Genomic DNA, 17,726 nt, shown 5'->3' with positions numbered 1-17,726 from the left:
TTGGTTCACTGAAGTAGTAAACACTACACAATGGCAATTCATTCAGCCGTACATGTTTAAACCAGAAGCAGAGGGACAAATCCCTGCATCAGAATGCTAATGCATTTAATCTACCGCTCTCTATGACACATAAATTAATTGATATCATTTAGCCTCACGATTACAAAACAGCTCATAACGTGATGCTAATGACAAACCGTGTTCCTGTTCACCATCTCAGACAGCAACGCTTTGCTAATAATATGAAATACTGATGGTAAGACACGGACATATTTTTGGTTCTCTGCAGATTTAAGGAGAAAATGCTCTGCAATGCTGTTGACTGATGAATTTGCACATGCTTTGTCTCTCAGCATATTAAAAAAACACCAGACAGACAACAGAAACATTGTGATTTACACCGCAGGGGGACTTTCAGACCGTATCCACCTTTTTTCTTCGCCCCATGAGGCTTTGAGCCAATAACAGGAGTAATCTCTGTTAAACTGTAAACAATCAGTAAGAGATTTGCTCTTTGAGTGCCATAAGCATCTTCTCTGTGCTGTTGAGTTGTTTTATAGCTTTATTAAGATTTGAGAGAAAACATTCTGATATCAACATTCTCAAAACATCCTTATGATGTTATTTGTCCCTGATGAATGTTCTAAGAAACCTTTATAAAACCTTTAAACAACGTTCCAAATGCAACAAGAAAACAGAACATTTTCACGTTCTTAGAAAAATTTAAATAAACATTCAAATAACTTATTCTGGCGCAATCATGACAAGAGAAACGGACATTTGAATGTTTTAGAAACATTTTGAAACAACGTTGATATCAGCTAAAGTTGTGACCAAACACTCTCTCAGTCCAAGATCAGAAGAACAGCTAAAGCAGCGTCGCTCAGACAGACTCCAGCCTCTGGGCTTTTTACTTCTTACCATTAATGGATTTCTAACTAATGATCTGTTAAGCACAATGTTCCAAATGAAATGCATTATTAAGTGTTACAGAGAAAATCTTTTTTTTTTTTTTTTTTTTTTTTTTTTTTGCATTTATGAGGCTCCTTGGATCTGTTAAAAAAGAACTTTTGCATAAAAGTCTGAATGGAACTGTGATGCATTTCTGAGTCAAATGATATTCATTTATATATATTTGAATTTAGTTCACACATTAATTAACACACTTAAAATAAGCAATAAGGATATTAATTAATATTTGTTAACGTGAATCCTGTTCACTGTTATGTAATGTAAGCTCAGATCCATTAAACAATGAATTCGTAGCCTAAACGCTGAAATGAACATTAGCTAACATGAAATATAATTCTTTAGTTTATGTTAACTAATGTAGTTAAATGATTTTATCACACCCATGAGCTCATGAGTTATTCACCAGGTTTAACAGCATGGTCTTAAAAACCAACTAAACGACTGAAAGCTGCAACTCTCGAGCCTAACAGCAAGCGCGTGCACCGAGACGCCCTGAACAGCCGACGGGAGCGCGCACCTGTCTCAGCGCGCTACAATGAAACAATAACACATCTCTGAGTTCTACTGATGACCATCCATCTCCAGATCTAACAGTGTCTGGACATCAATACAGCAGCCAGTCGACAATCAAACAGATCATGAATCTGAAAATAGTTTGCACAAACAGTATTATACACTTAGCGTTGTACCCCCCAAAATATTCACAAACCGAAATAAAACCAAATAAAATAAATATTTGTAAAAGCCAAATTAACACATATATATATATATAAAAAACAATACGTAATTTTTTATTCCAAATAAATACATTACAAAATTCAAATAAAGGTTTTAAATTAATTGTAGAATGCTTGTTTTAATGCATAGTTTTTACAGAATAACTAAAACATATAGAGGTCATAAAACCATATCAATTTAAAGACAAATTACCATATTAATGCATAAATGTTTAAGTGTGTGTGTGTGTGCGCGCGCTCGCGCCACGACGCCTCCCGTCATGGTTTATCCTTTGATGCAGTGTGATCAGATGAATGAAAAAGTTCTAGCGATCATGTTCTGAACTCACCTTTATTTGTGTCATTAAAGTTTGATGTGTCGAGATGATCCTGCACGAGTCTCTCAGGGAGCGAGCTGTGCGTTCAAACCAGCCCAGACTCTTCAGACAGAGCTATTCCTCCAGAAAACACAGATCCACGAGACCAATCCATTCACGAGCAGGACGCAGTTCTTCAGCAGCTCCTCGCGCGGATCTGTGGGAACGCGCTCAGGAACGCTCGAATCCATCAGACGCGCGCCGAGGCTCCATCTCCATTCATCTGCTGCTCCTGAAGGCTCAGGAACACAATCGCATGCCCGTGTGAGAGTGTCGCTTGGGTTCCGGAGGCTGTTGCATCACCTGGACGGGCGCGCGCACCACTGCCTCAGGTGAGCGCACGCGGGAGCGCGCGTTCCCGGTGATTCGGTAGAAGCGAGACGGTGTTGCACATCCCGAAGCGCTTCAGTAAACGTGTCTGTAAGCTGTAAGAACATGTCACTGTCTCAAAACCGTGTGTGCTTCCTACCTAGACAGCATCTCTAGTGCGCTTCAGAAGAGCGCAGGGCGCAACAATCCCAGATGCAGAAAAAAATGTCTATGAGTTCTAAGTGACTTGTAAAAGTTCAAATCTTCCACATTCTAAGAACATTTCCACTGAACCTTATAAGAGCGTATTTCAGATATTAATAATGTTATTATTTTAGGGATGTTTTGTGCAAAATTTTACATAATCATTGTAATATTAGGGACATGTGGAGACATTTCTACTATCATTCTCTAATTTTTGTGGAAAATAATCATTACCTGTGGCTTAAAGTACTGTAAACCAAAAATGAAAAATGTCACCATTCACTGTATTCGTCTTCATGTCCACGTATCACATTATTCTTCTGTGGAGAAGTTTTGAAGAATCCTCCAAAAATGATATGAATGTAACATAACAGTAATCCATATGTTTAATGCACTACATTTAAATTCTTCCGAACCCAAATGTCTCACATTTCAATCTCTTCTACACTAAACATCAGATGCCTTCAGAAGACTTCAGAGAAGTGTGGATACAGAGAAGAGATGCAATAAGTTCCTTTAAAGAAAAACAACAGCAACAACATACAGGTTTGGAGTGAATGATGACAGAAAGTCTCATGTTTTCACTCCTCCACTCAAATCATGTTCATTAAGTGCTTCGACACCAGACACAACAGCCAGATCAATTACATAATCATTCAGACTAAACAATAATGACATCTCCTCTCTCAGAGCAGCTTGACTACATGTGTTCAGTCATTTCAGACCTTCAGACCGACTCCATCACACATCTTCACCGGAGGAGTGTAAAAGTGCAGTCATTACTTTAACTCCATCGCTGCTGAATGAAACTCAAGGCCAGCTGATCTGAATCAATCATTCCATGTAGATCAGCAGAATGATTCACTTCACCGAGAGTAATATATTCTCTTCATCAGATCACTGTCACTGACGGCTCTTACAGGATGTGTTTATCAAGCAGCAGTGGAATACATCCTGAAATGCACTGAAATATTAAGCTGTTAATCAGTATTTCCCAGCAGCAGTAAGCGGACAGGAGCGAGACAGTCTGTGTTGAGATGTGTGATATTGATCCGTTCACACATCAGTGTTAACACCAGAACACTGGAAAATTTACATTGAAAAATGACATTGTTTTTATAGTTTTATGCATTATAGGCAGAGATTTAATGACAGACAAAAAGCTGTTTCTGTATGTAACAATTATAGCATTATTGAAATCCATCTATTCATCTCAGCAGGTGATAATTATAGTTTACAGCTTTCATCAACATGCTGCTGACAGACGATCGCTTCAGCATCAGCACAACACACACACAAACACAAGCTTCAGCAGGTGTCTGCGTCTGTAGGTGTGTGTCTGTAGGTTTCTGCAGGTGTCTGTGTGTGTTGCGTCTGCACATGTCTGCAGGTGTCCTTCCTTTGAAACGTTTTCCATTTTTGACTCTCACCCTCTTCACATCTGTGTTAGCCATTCTCCAGGGTGAACTGAACACCTCTTACACAATTATACTTCACACTGCATTCTGTTAATAAAGTCTGATTTCAGTAGCGAGGGAGCATGTCACAAACGACGTAAACCTCAGATTAACAATAAATGCATTGGAAATGCAAGTGAAAACCAGAAGGGCCTTCTAAGCTGACAAAACATTATTCAGTGTGAAATGAGAATTAAAATCTGAAAACATTGCAGGCAGAAGCAGAATCTTTTATACTGGCAGTGAAGAGTGAGATCTGTACTGAATCATGACAAACGAGCAACACTTCCTTCCTCACTACAGGGAAAAAGTTTTTTTAACAGTCTTATACGTTTTCTTGCTATTTCTTGTTGCTTATGAAAAATTATTTACAGTATGTGTATATTTACTTATTGATTTATTTTTGTTGTTGTTGTTTTCTGTTTATTATATAATATTTTTTGTTCATTGCTCATATAAAGACTAGTGCTTTGGCAATACCAACTTTACATGTTATGCAAATAAAGCTCTTTTTTTAACTGAACTGAGAATTCTAAATTGTGTGTAGAATTCTAGAATGTTTGTTCTTTCTTCTAGTGTTGATGAGTGACGTGAGTTTGACCGGAAGTGTCCGATGTTCCTCTGGCGCCCTCTAGCGCTCTACATCACAAACACACACGCGAGGATAATGCTCTGTTCTCTCTTCCTAATATTTTCGAATTTCTACGTTTTTTTTACTTTAGTATTTTAGGAATGTGCAATCACATATGTTATAACAACGAAGCCCTGTCCCCAATATCACTGTGTTTTAGTGAATCAACAGCTACAAGTATGATGTGTCATTTCGAGCAGGTGCCTGGCTGGAACTGCTCCTCTCGCGCTCTCATGCGGCACGCGCTCATGGCGAGCATGCTTTCAACTTCCCACCTGTTGTGCTTTAAACTGCCTGGTCAGTCATGTGACTGCAAAGAGCTGCACCTTTTTGTTTGTTTGTTTGTTTGTTTTGTTTGTTTGATTACCCAGCTAACAAGGTTCTTCACATGACTGTCACTAGAACTTCTAAAGGTTGCCAATGTAAAAGTTATGGCAAGACATTCTTTAAAAATGTTTATTGAACATTATTATTATTTTTATCTGATATAAGTTCTCTTAATATTGAGAGGAAACATTCTTAGAATTTATTTTTCTCTCTCAATGTTAATGTTACCAGAAAACATTGGAACACTAATGCTCACAGAACATCCAGATGATGCTGTTAGTTTGTAATGAATGTTCTAATAGTGTTTTTAGAACTTATTTTCGTTTGCGTATTGCGAGATTACAGTTATCTCACGGTTTTGAAGAAAAAAATGCATTACAAGACCTGAAGGTTAGAGGTTCTGACCAAACGTTCCTTGCTTCTTTTTTTTTTTTTTTTTTTAACTAAAAAGTAAATTCTCAATTTAAATGAAGATGTCGACACCATATTATGGTAGAATGGCAGATTCACAACAGAGAAAAAGACCAATGAAACACTACTAATGTGTTAGAATTGTATTTAAAGGATTTAAATAAAGATATAGAGACTCTGAAGCACAGTATGCTTTCAGAGCCAGTTTAACCAGATGAGTCACACATGACAGACACGGCCAATCAGAGAGCAGCTTTTGTTTCCATGCCGATAGTCATGACTGACATACAACATAAGAGTGTTGACAGGATTCACATGTGTCAGTCACAGAGAAGAGAAGCATTAAAGCAGAACACACGTCATATAAACGACACGAGCATGCAAAGATTCACACACACTCTTAAAAATAAATGTAGTTTCATAACAAGGTTCGGGAGAAGCACGTCAGATACTTAACCTAATTAGCACAGGTGGAACCACTCAAGATAATCAACCTTAGGGTATAAATACAGCTGAATCAGCCTACCTGTCTCTATTGACGGTTTATCAGCATCCCCCCTCCACCCCTTCTCCTCCACTAGAGTTCACTTTACACTTTCATATACGGGGGGGTACTCTAGGTTCGGGCCATTCCCGAGCTCGGAGCCCCTTCCCCGGACAGCACGCCAAATACGCATTATAATATTCAGTTAATTATATGTAAGTGTGAACTCGTGAAAGATTCCTAAAGAAGGGTTCACTGCAATACCACAGAAGAACCAGTGAATGTTAAACAGTCATGAAACCATCAATGCCAAAAATTATCATGATTTTTAAGAATCCCCTGTCTCTCTCACTGTGTGTGTGTGTGTGTGTGTGTGTGTGTGTGTGTGTGTGTGTGTGTGTGTGTGTGTGTGTGATTACAGGGATAGTTCAGCCTAAAGTGATCATTCTGTCATCATTTCTTAAGTCGTTCCAAACCTGTTTGAATGTGTAGATAACACTTTCAACACAATTACAGTTTTTACTTTTTATTATCAGCTGATAAGACACATTTCTCAATACTTAGAGCATCTCACTTTTCCATCTTTCAGCACAGATGTCAGTTTCACACTCAAAATGCACTAAAACTAGCAAAACACTCATAGTCTCAAATCATCTCACACTCAGGCAAAGATTTTCATTTAACAAACACACTTTAGCATTCATGAAACAATCATCTGAAAACCACTGATAATAATAATGTTACACAGTGTTTTCTTTTGAAAAGTGTCTTTACAGAACAAGATTGAGACTCGCTAGACTTCCCTTCAAGATATGAAACAGTTTCATGCAAAGTATTTCTCCTTTTGTACGGACTGGAGTGTAATTTAGAGACAAACACGTGTGTAGGTGTTCAGCTACATCAAATTGTGTTGAATTAGATTTTTTATTTCAATATGGTATTACTGCAGAAATATACACTTTTCCATCATGTTTTATGCAGTTTGGCTCATTGGTACTTTGAGTTGAGCCATTATTTGTGTCTGAGAGAAAGATGAATTCACGCTGAATGCAGTAGATGATTGTGTTTCACTGCGTTTCTGTTTCACAAAATCATCTCTAGCCATATATCCTCACAATTACTAAAGGAGTTAAATGTATATTTTATAACATTTGCATTAGAGTTAAAGAATATATTGTTAATAAGTTGTTCAAGGAGGGGAAAGCATTTCTCTTTCTCTTGTGTGTGTAACTCCAGTTTTGCTAAATAGTTAACACTTTACAATAAGATCCATGAACTATTTTAGTTAACATGAACTAAGAAAGAACAATGCTTCTACAGCATTTATTAATCTCAACTAATGTTAATTTCAACATTTATTAACGCATTATTAAAATCAAAAGTCGTGCTTGTTAATATTAATGTACTGTGAATTAACATTGAATTATCGACTGTATTTTGATTAACTAACATAAACATAAAGATAAATAAATACTGTAATAAATGTATTGTTCATCGTTTGTTCATTTAACATTAACCAATGGAACTTTATTGTAAACCCCTGGTTTACTACTATTGTTTTGTGTGTGTGTGTGTGTGTGTGTGTGTGTGTGTGTTCACAGAGGGAGGGGAAGATGATTTACACTTTCTGTTTCCTCTTTTTGCTGTCATGCGTGTGTGTGTGTGTGGTGTTGAATGCGAGATAAGCCTGACTTCTGTTCTTCCTCCCGATGTTATGAAATCATCTCTGAGCGCGGAGCTGCAGGTGAAGCTGACGTCCTGAGGCTCAGACCATCAGCATTTCATGAGCTGTGAGTACAGTCATCTTTCTAGATTCACACGATCCTTCACTGGCTCTTTCTGAACGTTAACAAGGAGGAATACACATCTGATAAAAGGGTTTTTGCTGATGACAAACTCACATGTGTACAGTATGTCAAAGGGGAAACCAGGGCTAGAATCACAGGATCTCAGAGTCAAACTTACAAACATGCTTGTTCTGGTATTTTTTATTGAACATGTTTCGACACGACAGAAGCAGACCATTGAAGAGTCAGAAGGTGAAGATTCAGACTTAAAGATTGAACGGTGCTGTCAGAACAAGAGTGTTTTAATCAGGTTAGGGGAACGTTGTCACATGTTTATATGCTTTAAACTGAACACAGAGTGAAATAAAGCTAAAGGATGAATCAGTGAGAACACATAATGTCAGGCACGCCGGTGGTTCACACCGAGATCAAACGTGTGTTTGGGTGAAGCAGATCTGCTGTGATCCGTGAGCAGATGAGATGAAAGGCTTTGCAGTGGTGCAGCTGCACGGAAGCAGGTGAACACAACACGAGCTGCTTACAGTACAAACCTCAGACGAACACGTCACCGCATTTTGGGGAATTTGTGCTTCAGACAGCTCTGCTCAGAAGTTCACAAACCCCCGGCAGAATATACAACACATGCATCATTTTAACACAATACGTGACAATAGCATGTACTGTCCTGAATAAGCGACTTCACATGGACCACTGTAACACTGTGTGTGTCATTACCGGGATGATCTACTACTGTTCATGCGCCTGGTGTTCATCTCCTGCGCATTCTCTGGATTTCAAGCATCTTCTGCGTATTTTACGCCTTTCCAACGTTGAGCGTCTGATTCTGAGATCCGTCTTTACACGCTGAGGACACTGAAGGACTCAAATACAAATATTACAAAAGATGAACACATTTACAGATGCTCCAGAAGGAAACACAATGTATAATGACGTGTACATTCATATTTTGTTTTCCTTTAGCACTGCCGTTCAAAATCTACTTGTGTTTCCCAGAAGACAAAATAAGTCATTTACCCCAATCGTCCAATTCGAAAAGATCACGCCCCCGACTCAGTCACCGATCAATACATACAGTACACAATTGTATTCCAGCATATAACAGCTATAAGATCTTCTGAGCATGAATTTAAATATTCAGTCACTTCAATGAGAACATTTCCAGAAAGCTGACTTTTAAATACTTAAATTCTTTGACATATTTTAACTTTTAATTGAATGTAGTTTAGATGCAGCATTCATACTTTACAGTTTTTTACAGATGCTAGGACACGTTTCTCAATACTTAGGTCACTTTTGCTAAACACAGTTCTCCTAACCATCTTTCAGTTTGGCAAAGCAGTTCATTTCACTTTCAAAATGCACTACAACTAAAACACTTTCTTCAGGTCTCGAATCAGCTCTTTCTTCCAGAACACTAGCAAAGGTCAACAGCAGACAAACACACTTTGTCTCCCACAAAACAATGAGCTAAAAAACACTAACAACATGTAGCATTATACAGTGTTTTCTTGTGTAAAACAAGGACACATCTCTGTTTATAATTCACTGTAATATATGTTACTGGAATGAATCAGACATCATGCAGAATTCATCAATATTTTATGTCGTTTATTTATTTTTATTTTTGGCACTGAGTAATTCCAAAATAGAGGAATCTGTGTCCACACCTTCCACTGATACAGATACAATAGTAATGCTGATCTACTAAATGTCCAGTTGTTTTTATAGCATTTAATTTTAAGATTTAAAATATATTTCATTCAAATATTACTGTAGAAATGTAGCAAATTGCTGATTCAGTATTGTATTATATTGTTTTGAACATAAGTTTAACAGTTGTGAAAACAGTATGTAAGCGTGTGTAAACTGTCCTGTACGTAAAGAGTTTTGTCAGTTGTTGTGTGTGAGTGAGAAAAGAATTCATCAAATTTGAGAGATGTAGTCGTTGAATGCATTTTGTGCCAAAGCAATGATAATCGATCCTCAGTTTTTCCCAAATAGACTTCTGTTGAGCTCACTGTGTGAAGAGTTTGGCAGAAGTGACCTAAGTATTGAGAAATGTGTCCTAGCGTCTGTTAAAAACTGTAATAACTATGATTTCTCAGCCGTGATGTCGTCAAAGTTGAGAAAGTCTTGAGATATTATACTTTTCTTAAATTGTTCTCAAACAGAAGAGATTATTAAAGTCATTTACACAAACTACTGTATGAAAAGCAACCCGTTTAGTCTTAAATGCATCATTCAGGGGACCTGTTAGTATTTAAATAACTTAAATAAATACATATCTGCATGTCAAATTTAAATTTATTGTTTTTTTTTTGTTTGTTTGTTTTTTTTGATCGCTAGGACACATTTCTCAATATGAAAGTCACTTTTCGAAACTTTCCGCAGTTAGTTTCAAATTAAAAATTCCCTAAAGCTACCAAAACACTTCATACGTGATTCAAATGAACTCATTCTTTTATAAAACTAAAGCTTTTCACTTCATTAATTACCTGAAAGACAGCATTACACAATTCCGTCAAATCTCTTTATCAAACACAAACAACACATGTGTACCGTTTAGAGTTCGTCGCCGTATTTGTTGCATGCTTCATGTTTCCCTTACAGTGCAGAATTATTTCTAAAGATGGTAATGTCATTGAAAGACTAAAGATTAATGTTTTGATAGTGTTTGATTGTTTAGATGAAGTGTATAGTTCACTACGATGTACCTGTAGATATGTAGCAGGTCTGTCTTATTCAGTTTTGTATCGTGTGTGTTATTATATTGAAAAGAGCATGAATGAAAATTGTCTTGTTTGGTCGAGTGATAAAAGAATCGATGTAACTCGACAGTCCCTGAATGCGATTTGTGCCAAAGCAATCATAAATTAATTATCCACTCTTTAGCTCACATAAAGTATTGAGAAATAAGTCCTAAAAACTGAAATTAAACCGTCTGATGTCTCAATAATGCTGATCATTACATCAGCCTAACAGTGTTTGCAATTTGAACTCAACTTTGTATTAGTAGTAACTTAAAGCTGTGTTGATGGTTTTGTGGATTTTTAGTTCCAAGCATGGATTTGCAGGATTTGATCAAGAGAGTAAATGCTGAAATGAAGTGTAATTTAAGTGAAGTGTGTTTGACATTTAAAGACAGTTTCTGTTGTGCCGAAGCGTTTCTGTGGTTGGCGTTGCAGAGCAGAGCTCATGGTTAGATTGTGGGTGGATGCATGAAGGTCTACAATGACTCTACACAAACTGAAAATACAGCCTCTGCAAACAGCACACGGAGCGAGGACGGATCCAGTGATCGTCTCACATCACGTCTGTACTGAAAACCTGATTTCTGAAATCTGTTGTTGTGGCTCTGTAGTTCAGCTAAAGTAATTAAGATGATCAGTTTGTGTGTAAATATACATTTCTGACCAACTTTTCTCAATTTTGATGTCACCTCCAATGAGAAATTGGTATTGTAGTAATTAATATTTGCTTCGTTATCACCTTAGCTTAAATCATTAAACCATTACGCTGCCTCAGGGGTCTGTCTGAAATCAGTTTCGTTTGCAAACGCTGTGAAGAGCATCGACTGCACTAATGCCAAAGACTCATTCATGAGTTAACCGGAGTTAAAGTTTAACCCCAAACGCTTGGATTGGTTCTAAGGCATCACTACATTAGAAAACTTCTTTCTGAGTGTTTATTAAGTTCCTCTAAGTCAAAGAAGTTTGCTGGTAAATTATTCTTTCATTAGAAGATGTTATAACTCAAAAAGATTAATGCAAACCATTGTGACATTTTTTATTTTATTTTAGCCAAAACATTTATTTTTTAGATTCTGCTCTAAGAACATTTTGTTCAAATTCCCATTATGTTATGAAATTAGCATTTCTGAACGTCCTCAGAACAGTCAAACCTTCCAGTTTTAAAAACATTTTTTCTTGATTATTTAATTATTAGAGAGGACTTTAAAAGAATGGTATGGGAACGTTACTTTTGTTCTCTGAGTCGTCTGAAGCAAGAAGGAACATGAAAAACATCACATCCTAAAACTAGAAAAACATTCCCTGAACGATGAATAAATAATGTTTAAATAATGTTTATGTGCTAACGTTTTGATAATGATAACTTTGAACAAATGTTCTTTTAGTGATACGTTTGTTCATAACTTTGCAAGAACGTTGCCAGAACGTTGTGAGAATGTTTCCTGTTATCTGGGGGTCATCGGAGATCTTTATAGGTCATCGTTTGTGTGAGTTTTCTGTGTCTCAGTGAACACATAGCTGAAAATCTTGAGTTAGTCGTGTCCAAACACACGTGACACTGCAGTGAATGACCGAAAGAAGAAAGACTCAGATTCAGTCATCATTCACGAGGGGCATGAGGGTCAGTGAACGACACAAAGGACACGTCTGGGTGATGTGCCTCTTTCATGTGGTTGTGCTTCAGTGTGTGTGTTCGTCTGGTTGTGATGTGAATGTCAGCAGTGCTGGACTGGCATGTGGTTTGATGTGTTTGACTCTTTCAAGTAACATGTGTTTGTTCTGTGTGTCTTGTTCTAGGCTCTGAGCTGTCTCCATCATGGAGGCGACGGGGAAATATGACTTCAGCGCCACAGCGGAGGACGAGCTGAGCTTCAGGAAGGGAGATATCATCAAGGTGTGCTCCACATTTACATCAGCAGCTCACTGCTCACACTGTGTGCATCACATGTACTTCAAACCAGATTCTGTCCGTTCCTCAGGAGCTCTCTCCGTCAGTTTAATCAGCACATGCTCCTCTGTAGATTTTAGGCACCAATGATGACTGGTTCAAAGCAGAAATAAGTGGCATGGAAGGGTTCGTTCCACGGAATTACATCAACATCCATTTCCCCAGGTAACAGACATCACATCTCACCGAAGTCTGTGGCAAGCTGTTTAACATTTACTCTATTTTTATTAACATTTACTAGTATATACATTCATACTACTAATACTTATTTTTAGCTACTAGTATCTTTTCCAGTAGCTAATAGTGCTTATTCATTAGATACTAGAAATTATTTCAGTTTTGACTAGTAATAATCCTGATGTTACTATTGGACATCCAATAGTGACTTATACATATTTCTAGATGCCAGTACCCATTATTAGATACTAACCATACATCATTGTGAATCATTACCTTATTTATTTATTTATTTATTTATTTATTTATTTATTTATTTATTTGGATGAATGGAACACTTTGCATCTTTGTTTTATTCGCACCAACTTTATTTGATTTTAACATTTTGGAATAATATTTATATAGCATACTTTTATTTAGTCTCACTGGTAAAGACCTTTTTTTTTTTTTTAATCTAAATCCAAGTTTAAAAACTAAAACACTGAATGCTGATTAAGAAACATCTTATTGAGTGTGTGTTGATTGTGTTGTTTGGACTGTAGAACTATGCAGCTATTGCCTTTAATTTCACATGTAACAGTTCATATTTTCATTCAAGGCCAGTTCTCTGTAGTTTCAACCCAATTCAAATACAAAAGCTAAATGCTGATGTCTGTACCATCTATGTTTGTATTGAATGTAGGCTACTTACTGTGCAGTACACATTCAATAGATATTAGTACACATTTATTAGATACTAGTACTTATTCCAAATCCACAGAGGTCAGTGGTAGAAATGTGAAATATGTTACTACTGAAATAATTACTGGTATCAAAGATGGTAGCTAGTACTAATAGCTAATGAATAAGTACTAGTATTTACTGGAATAGATACTAGTAGCCAACAAAATAAGTACCAGAAGCATTAAATTAGATGTGTACTAGTATGTTTTAAGTATTCAATATTAAAACGGCTTGCCACAGAGAGCGAACGGAACAGTTGCAATATTCTGTTTGTGTAAGAACAGATTGACCAATAGACATGAAAATGACTGTGACAGCACAGTTAGTGGTGTTTGTCTGGTCAGTCCTCACGATTTCAACAAACCTGCAACACTTTATGACATTTAATTATAAGGCTGGATATTGATACTCTAGCTCTAGACCTGAAAAAGTAAAGTGTAATGTAAGGGTGCACTGCAGTTCAGCCAATCAGATTCAGATCTGTCTCTATTCCAGTAACTCTTCACATCCAATTAACAGCCGGTGGATAACACCAAGTCCCGCCCTGTGGTTATTTCTCATTTTAGGTGGTACAGTAGTAAAGAGTCTGCAGTTTCATGCAGTTTTAATGAAGACACATGTATAAACTAAACCGCCAACAGAAGCTCTGTCTTCCTGACAGTATAATTACTCTACAGAAATCTGACCTGCTGCTTCATACGAATCAACAGATGTCTTAGCTTTCAGTTTACGCTGTCATTTTGAGATTTATTCAAACATATTACACATTGAAGTCTGTTGTGTTGTAAATAAGAACGAAAACAAATAAGACAGTGACATCTAGAGGAGAAGACTGGTAGTGATAGCATTGGAAATAAATACATCTGTGGCTTCTAAGAATAATCCAAAAAATATATGTATTTATTAACTTATTATTACAATTATTATAATAATAATTATTATTAGTAGTAGTAGTATTAGGCCCTGGAATGCATTTGTGGTGTACAGTATTTTAAATTTTTACTGTTCTTTACCTACGTTTTTTTTTATTTGTACTTTATTAGCTTATTTTAAAATTTAGATTATTTTATGAAAGCATTAAATCTCACTTTTATTCAACTTAACTTCTTAAAACACTTAAAAACTGAAGATGACTTTTGACCTTAGCAACCACTCACGGCACCTTAGCAACAGCACAGGAAGCTCCCTCTGTTGAGAGGATGTGGTATTAAAGCAGTGTTTCTGCAGCTGGTATCAGGAGAACACCAGCCGTCACTCAGCGCAGGAAGAGCTGATGTGTCAACCAATCGGATCCTTCCTCATCCGAGGCTCCCAGAGTGCACCGGGAGAATTCTCCATTTCAGTCAGGTACAGCACACACACACACACACACACACACACACACTGTGCCGGTGATCTTGAATGCTAATGTGAATACAGACGTGTTATTCGTGTGTGTGTGTGTGCCGTCAGACATGAGAGTGACGTGCAGCACTTTAAAGTGATGAGAGACCGGCGCGGTCAGTATTATCTGTGGAACGAGACCTTCAGCTCCCTCAACAGTCTGGTGCAGTACTACACACACAACTCCATCTCCAAGCAGAGCCGTGTGTTCCTGCTCACAGAGCAGCAGGTGAGTCCAGATATTACTACACTGTGAACATAGCAACACCCAGTGCACACCTGCAACACTATAGCAACCACCTAGCAACACCTTAGCAACAATTAAACCTCAAGAGGACTCAAGTAAACACATGACAAACTCCTAAAGCACTCGTGGGATCTGCTCGGCTCATGTTGTCTTCAGGACATGTTTTTCTCTCCAAACACTCACTGTCTGTGTTTCTTCCTGTTCTGGTTCTCTCTCTCTTAAACACACACACCCAGAATACCACGGATTTCCCGCACAGGAAGTCTGCTGAGCTGCCGCCCATCTCTCAGGTACAGCCGCTGTCACTCATGTGACGTCACTCAGTCATGTGACGAGCTTCTGTCTCAAACTGTGCTTTACTTCTGCAGGAGAGACACAATCACAGAACACCAGCTCCAGCCTGTCCTCGCCCAGCTGAACCCTCGCCACCACCACAGGTCTCACACACACACACACACACACACACACACACACATACACGCACGCACGCACACACACACACACACACACACACACACACACACACACACACACACACTCACGCACATATACACACACACACACGCTCACGCGCACGCGCACACACACACACACACTCACACACACTCACACTCACACACCCAGACTCACTCTCACACACACACACACACACGTGCACTCTCACACACACAGACTCACTCTCGCACTCTCACACACACACACACACACACACACGCACACACTCACTCTCATACACACACACACACACACACACTTACTCTCACACAAACACACACACTCACACACACATACACACACTCACACACTCACACACACACTCTCACACAAACACACACACTCTCACACACACACACTCTCACACACACACACACTCTCACACAAATACACCCACTCTCACACACACACACACACACACACACACATGATTCACATAGGAATGCATAAGCATTGATCTGTCAATAGTACTAAATCAGACGCTTCTGCATGTGTGTGTGTGTGTGTGTGTGTGTGTGTGTGTGTGTGTGTGTGTGTGTGCAGGCGTCTGCGCTGCAGGTTCGGGCCATGTATGACTTCACTGCGGAGGATGCAGACGAGCTGAACTTTCACGCTGGAGATATCATCGATGTTTTAGATCAGTCGGATCGGTTCTGGTGGAAAGGTGTTCTGCGCGGGAGAACCGGACTCTTCCCGGTCAACTACACCAATCCCGTCTGAGGAGCGACACACACCTGGGGCTCAATCCATGTCACCTTCTGCTCCTCGAGTCGTGATACATGCGTAAATATTACAACAGCTCTGAATTTAAGAAACATATTTTCACCATGTCATGTGTACAGAACACACACACACACACACACACACACACCTGTAAAGCATTGTTCTTCCAGTTGGCACAGAGATTTGGAAAAATGTCGAGGTTTAGTTTGAGCACTTTGTGACGAGTCAGCTGCCTCCTCCCTGATTATCACCGGCACCCCGTCCTAAATCGCCGCCCTTCACCAGGCTCCCGACTGGAGTGGGTGTGTGAGAGGAGGGGCGCTGGACAAGTCAGGGCTGGCGGCGTGTGATGGGGCACACCTGAAGGAAGTGGAGCCTCATTACCGCCGCTGTTTAAAAGCCCAACGCGCCTCTCCTCAGGAGACCGGTCTCTTCCCCGTGCATGCACGCTGGTGTCCTCGTGGGTCCAGGAAGGGTGCGTTGAGGGACTCCCGCGCCACCAAGACGTGAGCTGCCGGACCCGCGATCCGGATGGGAACCGCACCCGTATACACGGCCGACGGGCCAGGATGCCGGGCCGTCCATCCCCTACCAGCGCCGCGGCCAATGAGAGAGACGCGGCCGCTAGGAGAAGCCGCCGCCCCTCGCGCCCCGGACCTAGGAGGGGAGCGCGTGCGGCCGCCGGACTCCGCCCCTTGCCTGGACCCTTCCTTGATGAACACTGCCCGACCTACACAAATCCCGCAGCACAACGAGGACACCAGATTCCCTGTTATTTTGGACACTTTCCCCCTTTTGGCCACTTTTATTCCCTTTGTTTTATGATTTCTGTTAATAAAAGCCTCTCCGAGGCCTGACGCCACGCCCACTGTGTCTGTCTTGTGCTCCTCCCGTGACACTGGTGGAGAATGCGGGCAGGCGGAGCCTAGACAGCGCAGTTGGGAAACGTCTGGTGACGTCACCCCCTCTCGCTTGCAAACGTTCGTGAGAACCCAGACTGGGACGGAGGAAAACTGGGGACAGCCTCCCAGCCACACAAGGGGTAAGTGACTTTTCCATTGTCATTTTACCCTGTGGTTGGTTGAGGCTGTCACTAAAACCCGGTTTCTCTGTCCCTGTTCTGGTGCGCTGCGAGAGGGAGGACCGCCCGGAGAGGAAACCCCGCCCACTCCGACCGTTTGGAGCCTGGTTGAGGATGGTAGCACTCCTGTGTGGGCGGCGCCCTGATGACGGGGATGTCGCTTGGGAGGGGGAATGTGACGAGTCAGCTGCCTCCTCCCTGATTATCACCGGCACCCCGTCCTAAATCGCCGCCCTTCACCAGGCTCCCGACTGGAGTGGGTGTGTGAGAGGAGGGGCGCTGGACGAGTCAGGGCTGGCGGCGTGTGATGGGGCACACCTGAAGGAAGTGGAGCCTCATTACCGCCGCTGTTTAAAAGCCCAACGCGCCTCTCCTCAGGAGACCGGTCTCTTCCCCGTGCATGCACGCTGGTGTCCTCGTGGGTCCAGGAAGGGTGCGTTGAGGGACTCCCGCGCCACCAAGACGTGAGCTGCCGGACCCGCGATCCGGATGGGAACCGCACC

At 40.1% G+C, this 17,726-nt stretch overlaps 1 protein-coding gene across 2 annotated transcripts; it reads left to right on the top strand.

Annotated features, from left to right (window-relative positions):
- Positions 1–7,520: 7,520 nt before the first annotated feature.
- Positions 7,521–16,353, top strand: LOC113095173 (GRB2-related adapter protein 2-like). 2 transcript variants are annotated; one of them, XM_026260806.1, is made up of 8 exons: positions 7,521–7,678; positions 12,244–12,340; positions 12,468–12,559; positions 14,522–14,641; positions 14,747–14,906; positions 15,161–15,214; positions 15,293–15,361; positions 15,963–16,353. In XM_026260806.1, exons 2-8 carry the CDS (start codon positions 12,263–12,265, stop codon positions 16,137–16,139), a joined length of 750 nt encoding a protein of 249 aa, XP_026116591.1. In that variant the 5' UTR covers positions 7,521–7,678; positions 12,244–12,262; the 3' UTR covers positions 16,140–16,353. The 2 variants fall into 2 exon arrangements, with proteins under 2 accessions (XP_026116591.1, XP_026116592.1); XM_026260807.1 differs by lacking the exon at positions 7,521–7,678 and adding an exon at positions 10,920–11,008.
- The last annotated feature ends 1,373 nt before the right edge of the window (positions 16,354–17,726 follow it).

Source organism: Carassius auratus, unplaced genomic scaffold (genome assembly GCF_003368295.1).
Source record: "Carassius auratus strain Wakin unplaced genomic scaffold, ASM336829v1 scaf_tig00215630, whole genome shotgun sequence".
NCBI lineage: Eukaryota > Metazoa > Chordata > Actinopteri > Cypriniformes > Cyprinidae > Carassius > Carassius auratus.
The sequence above is the reverse complement of the archived record's forward strand: the minus strand, read 5'-3'. Positions and strand labels throughout refer to the sequence as shown.

Excerpts from the sequence above, each read along its gene's own strand:
- LOC113095173 (XM_026260806.1), top strand. The coding sequence starts at position 12,263 with ATGGAGGCGACGGGGAAATATGACTTCAGCGCCACAGCGGAGGACGAG. Across the intron at positions 12,341-12,467 it reads GGAAGGGAGATATCATCAAG|ATTTTAGGCACCAATGATGA; the intron begins GTGTGCTCCACA and ends GCTCCTCTGTAG. Across the intron at positions 12,560-14,521 it reads ATCAACATCCATTTCCCCAG|CTGGTATCAGGAGAACACCA; the intron begins GTAACAGACATC and ends GTGTTTCTGCAG.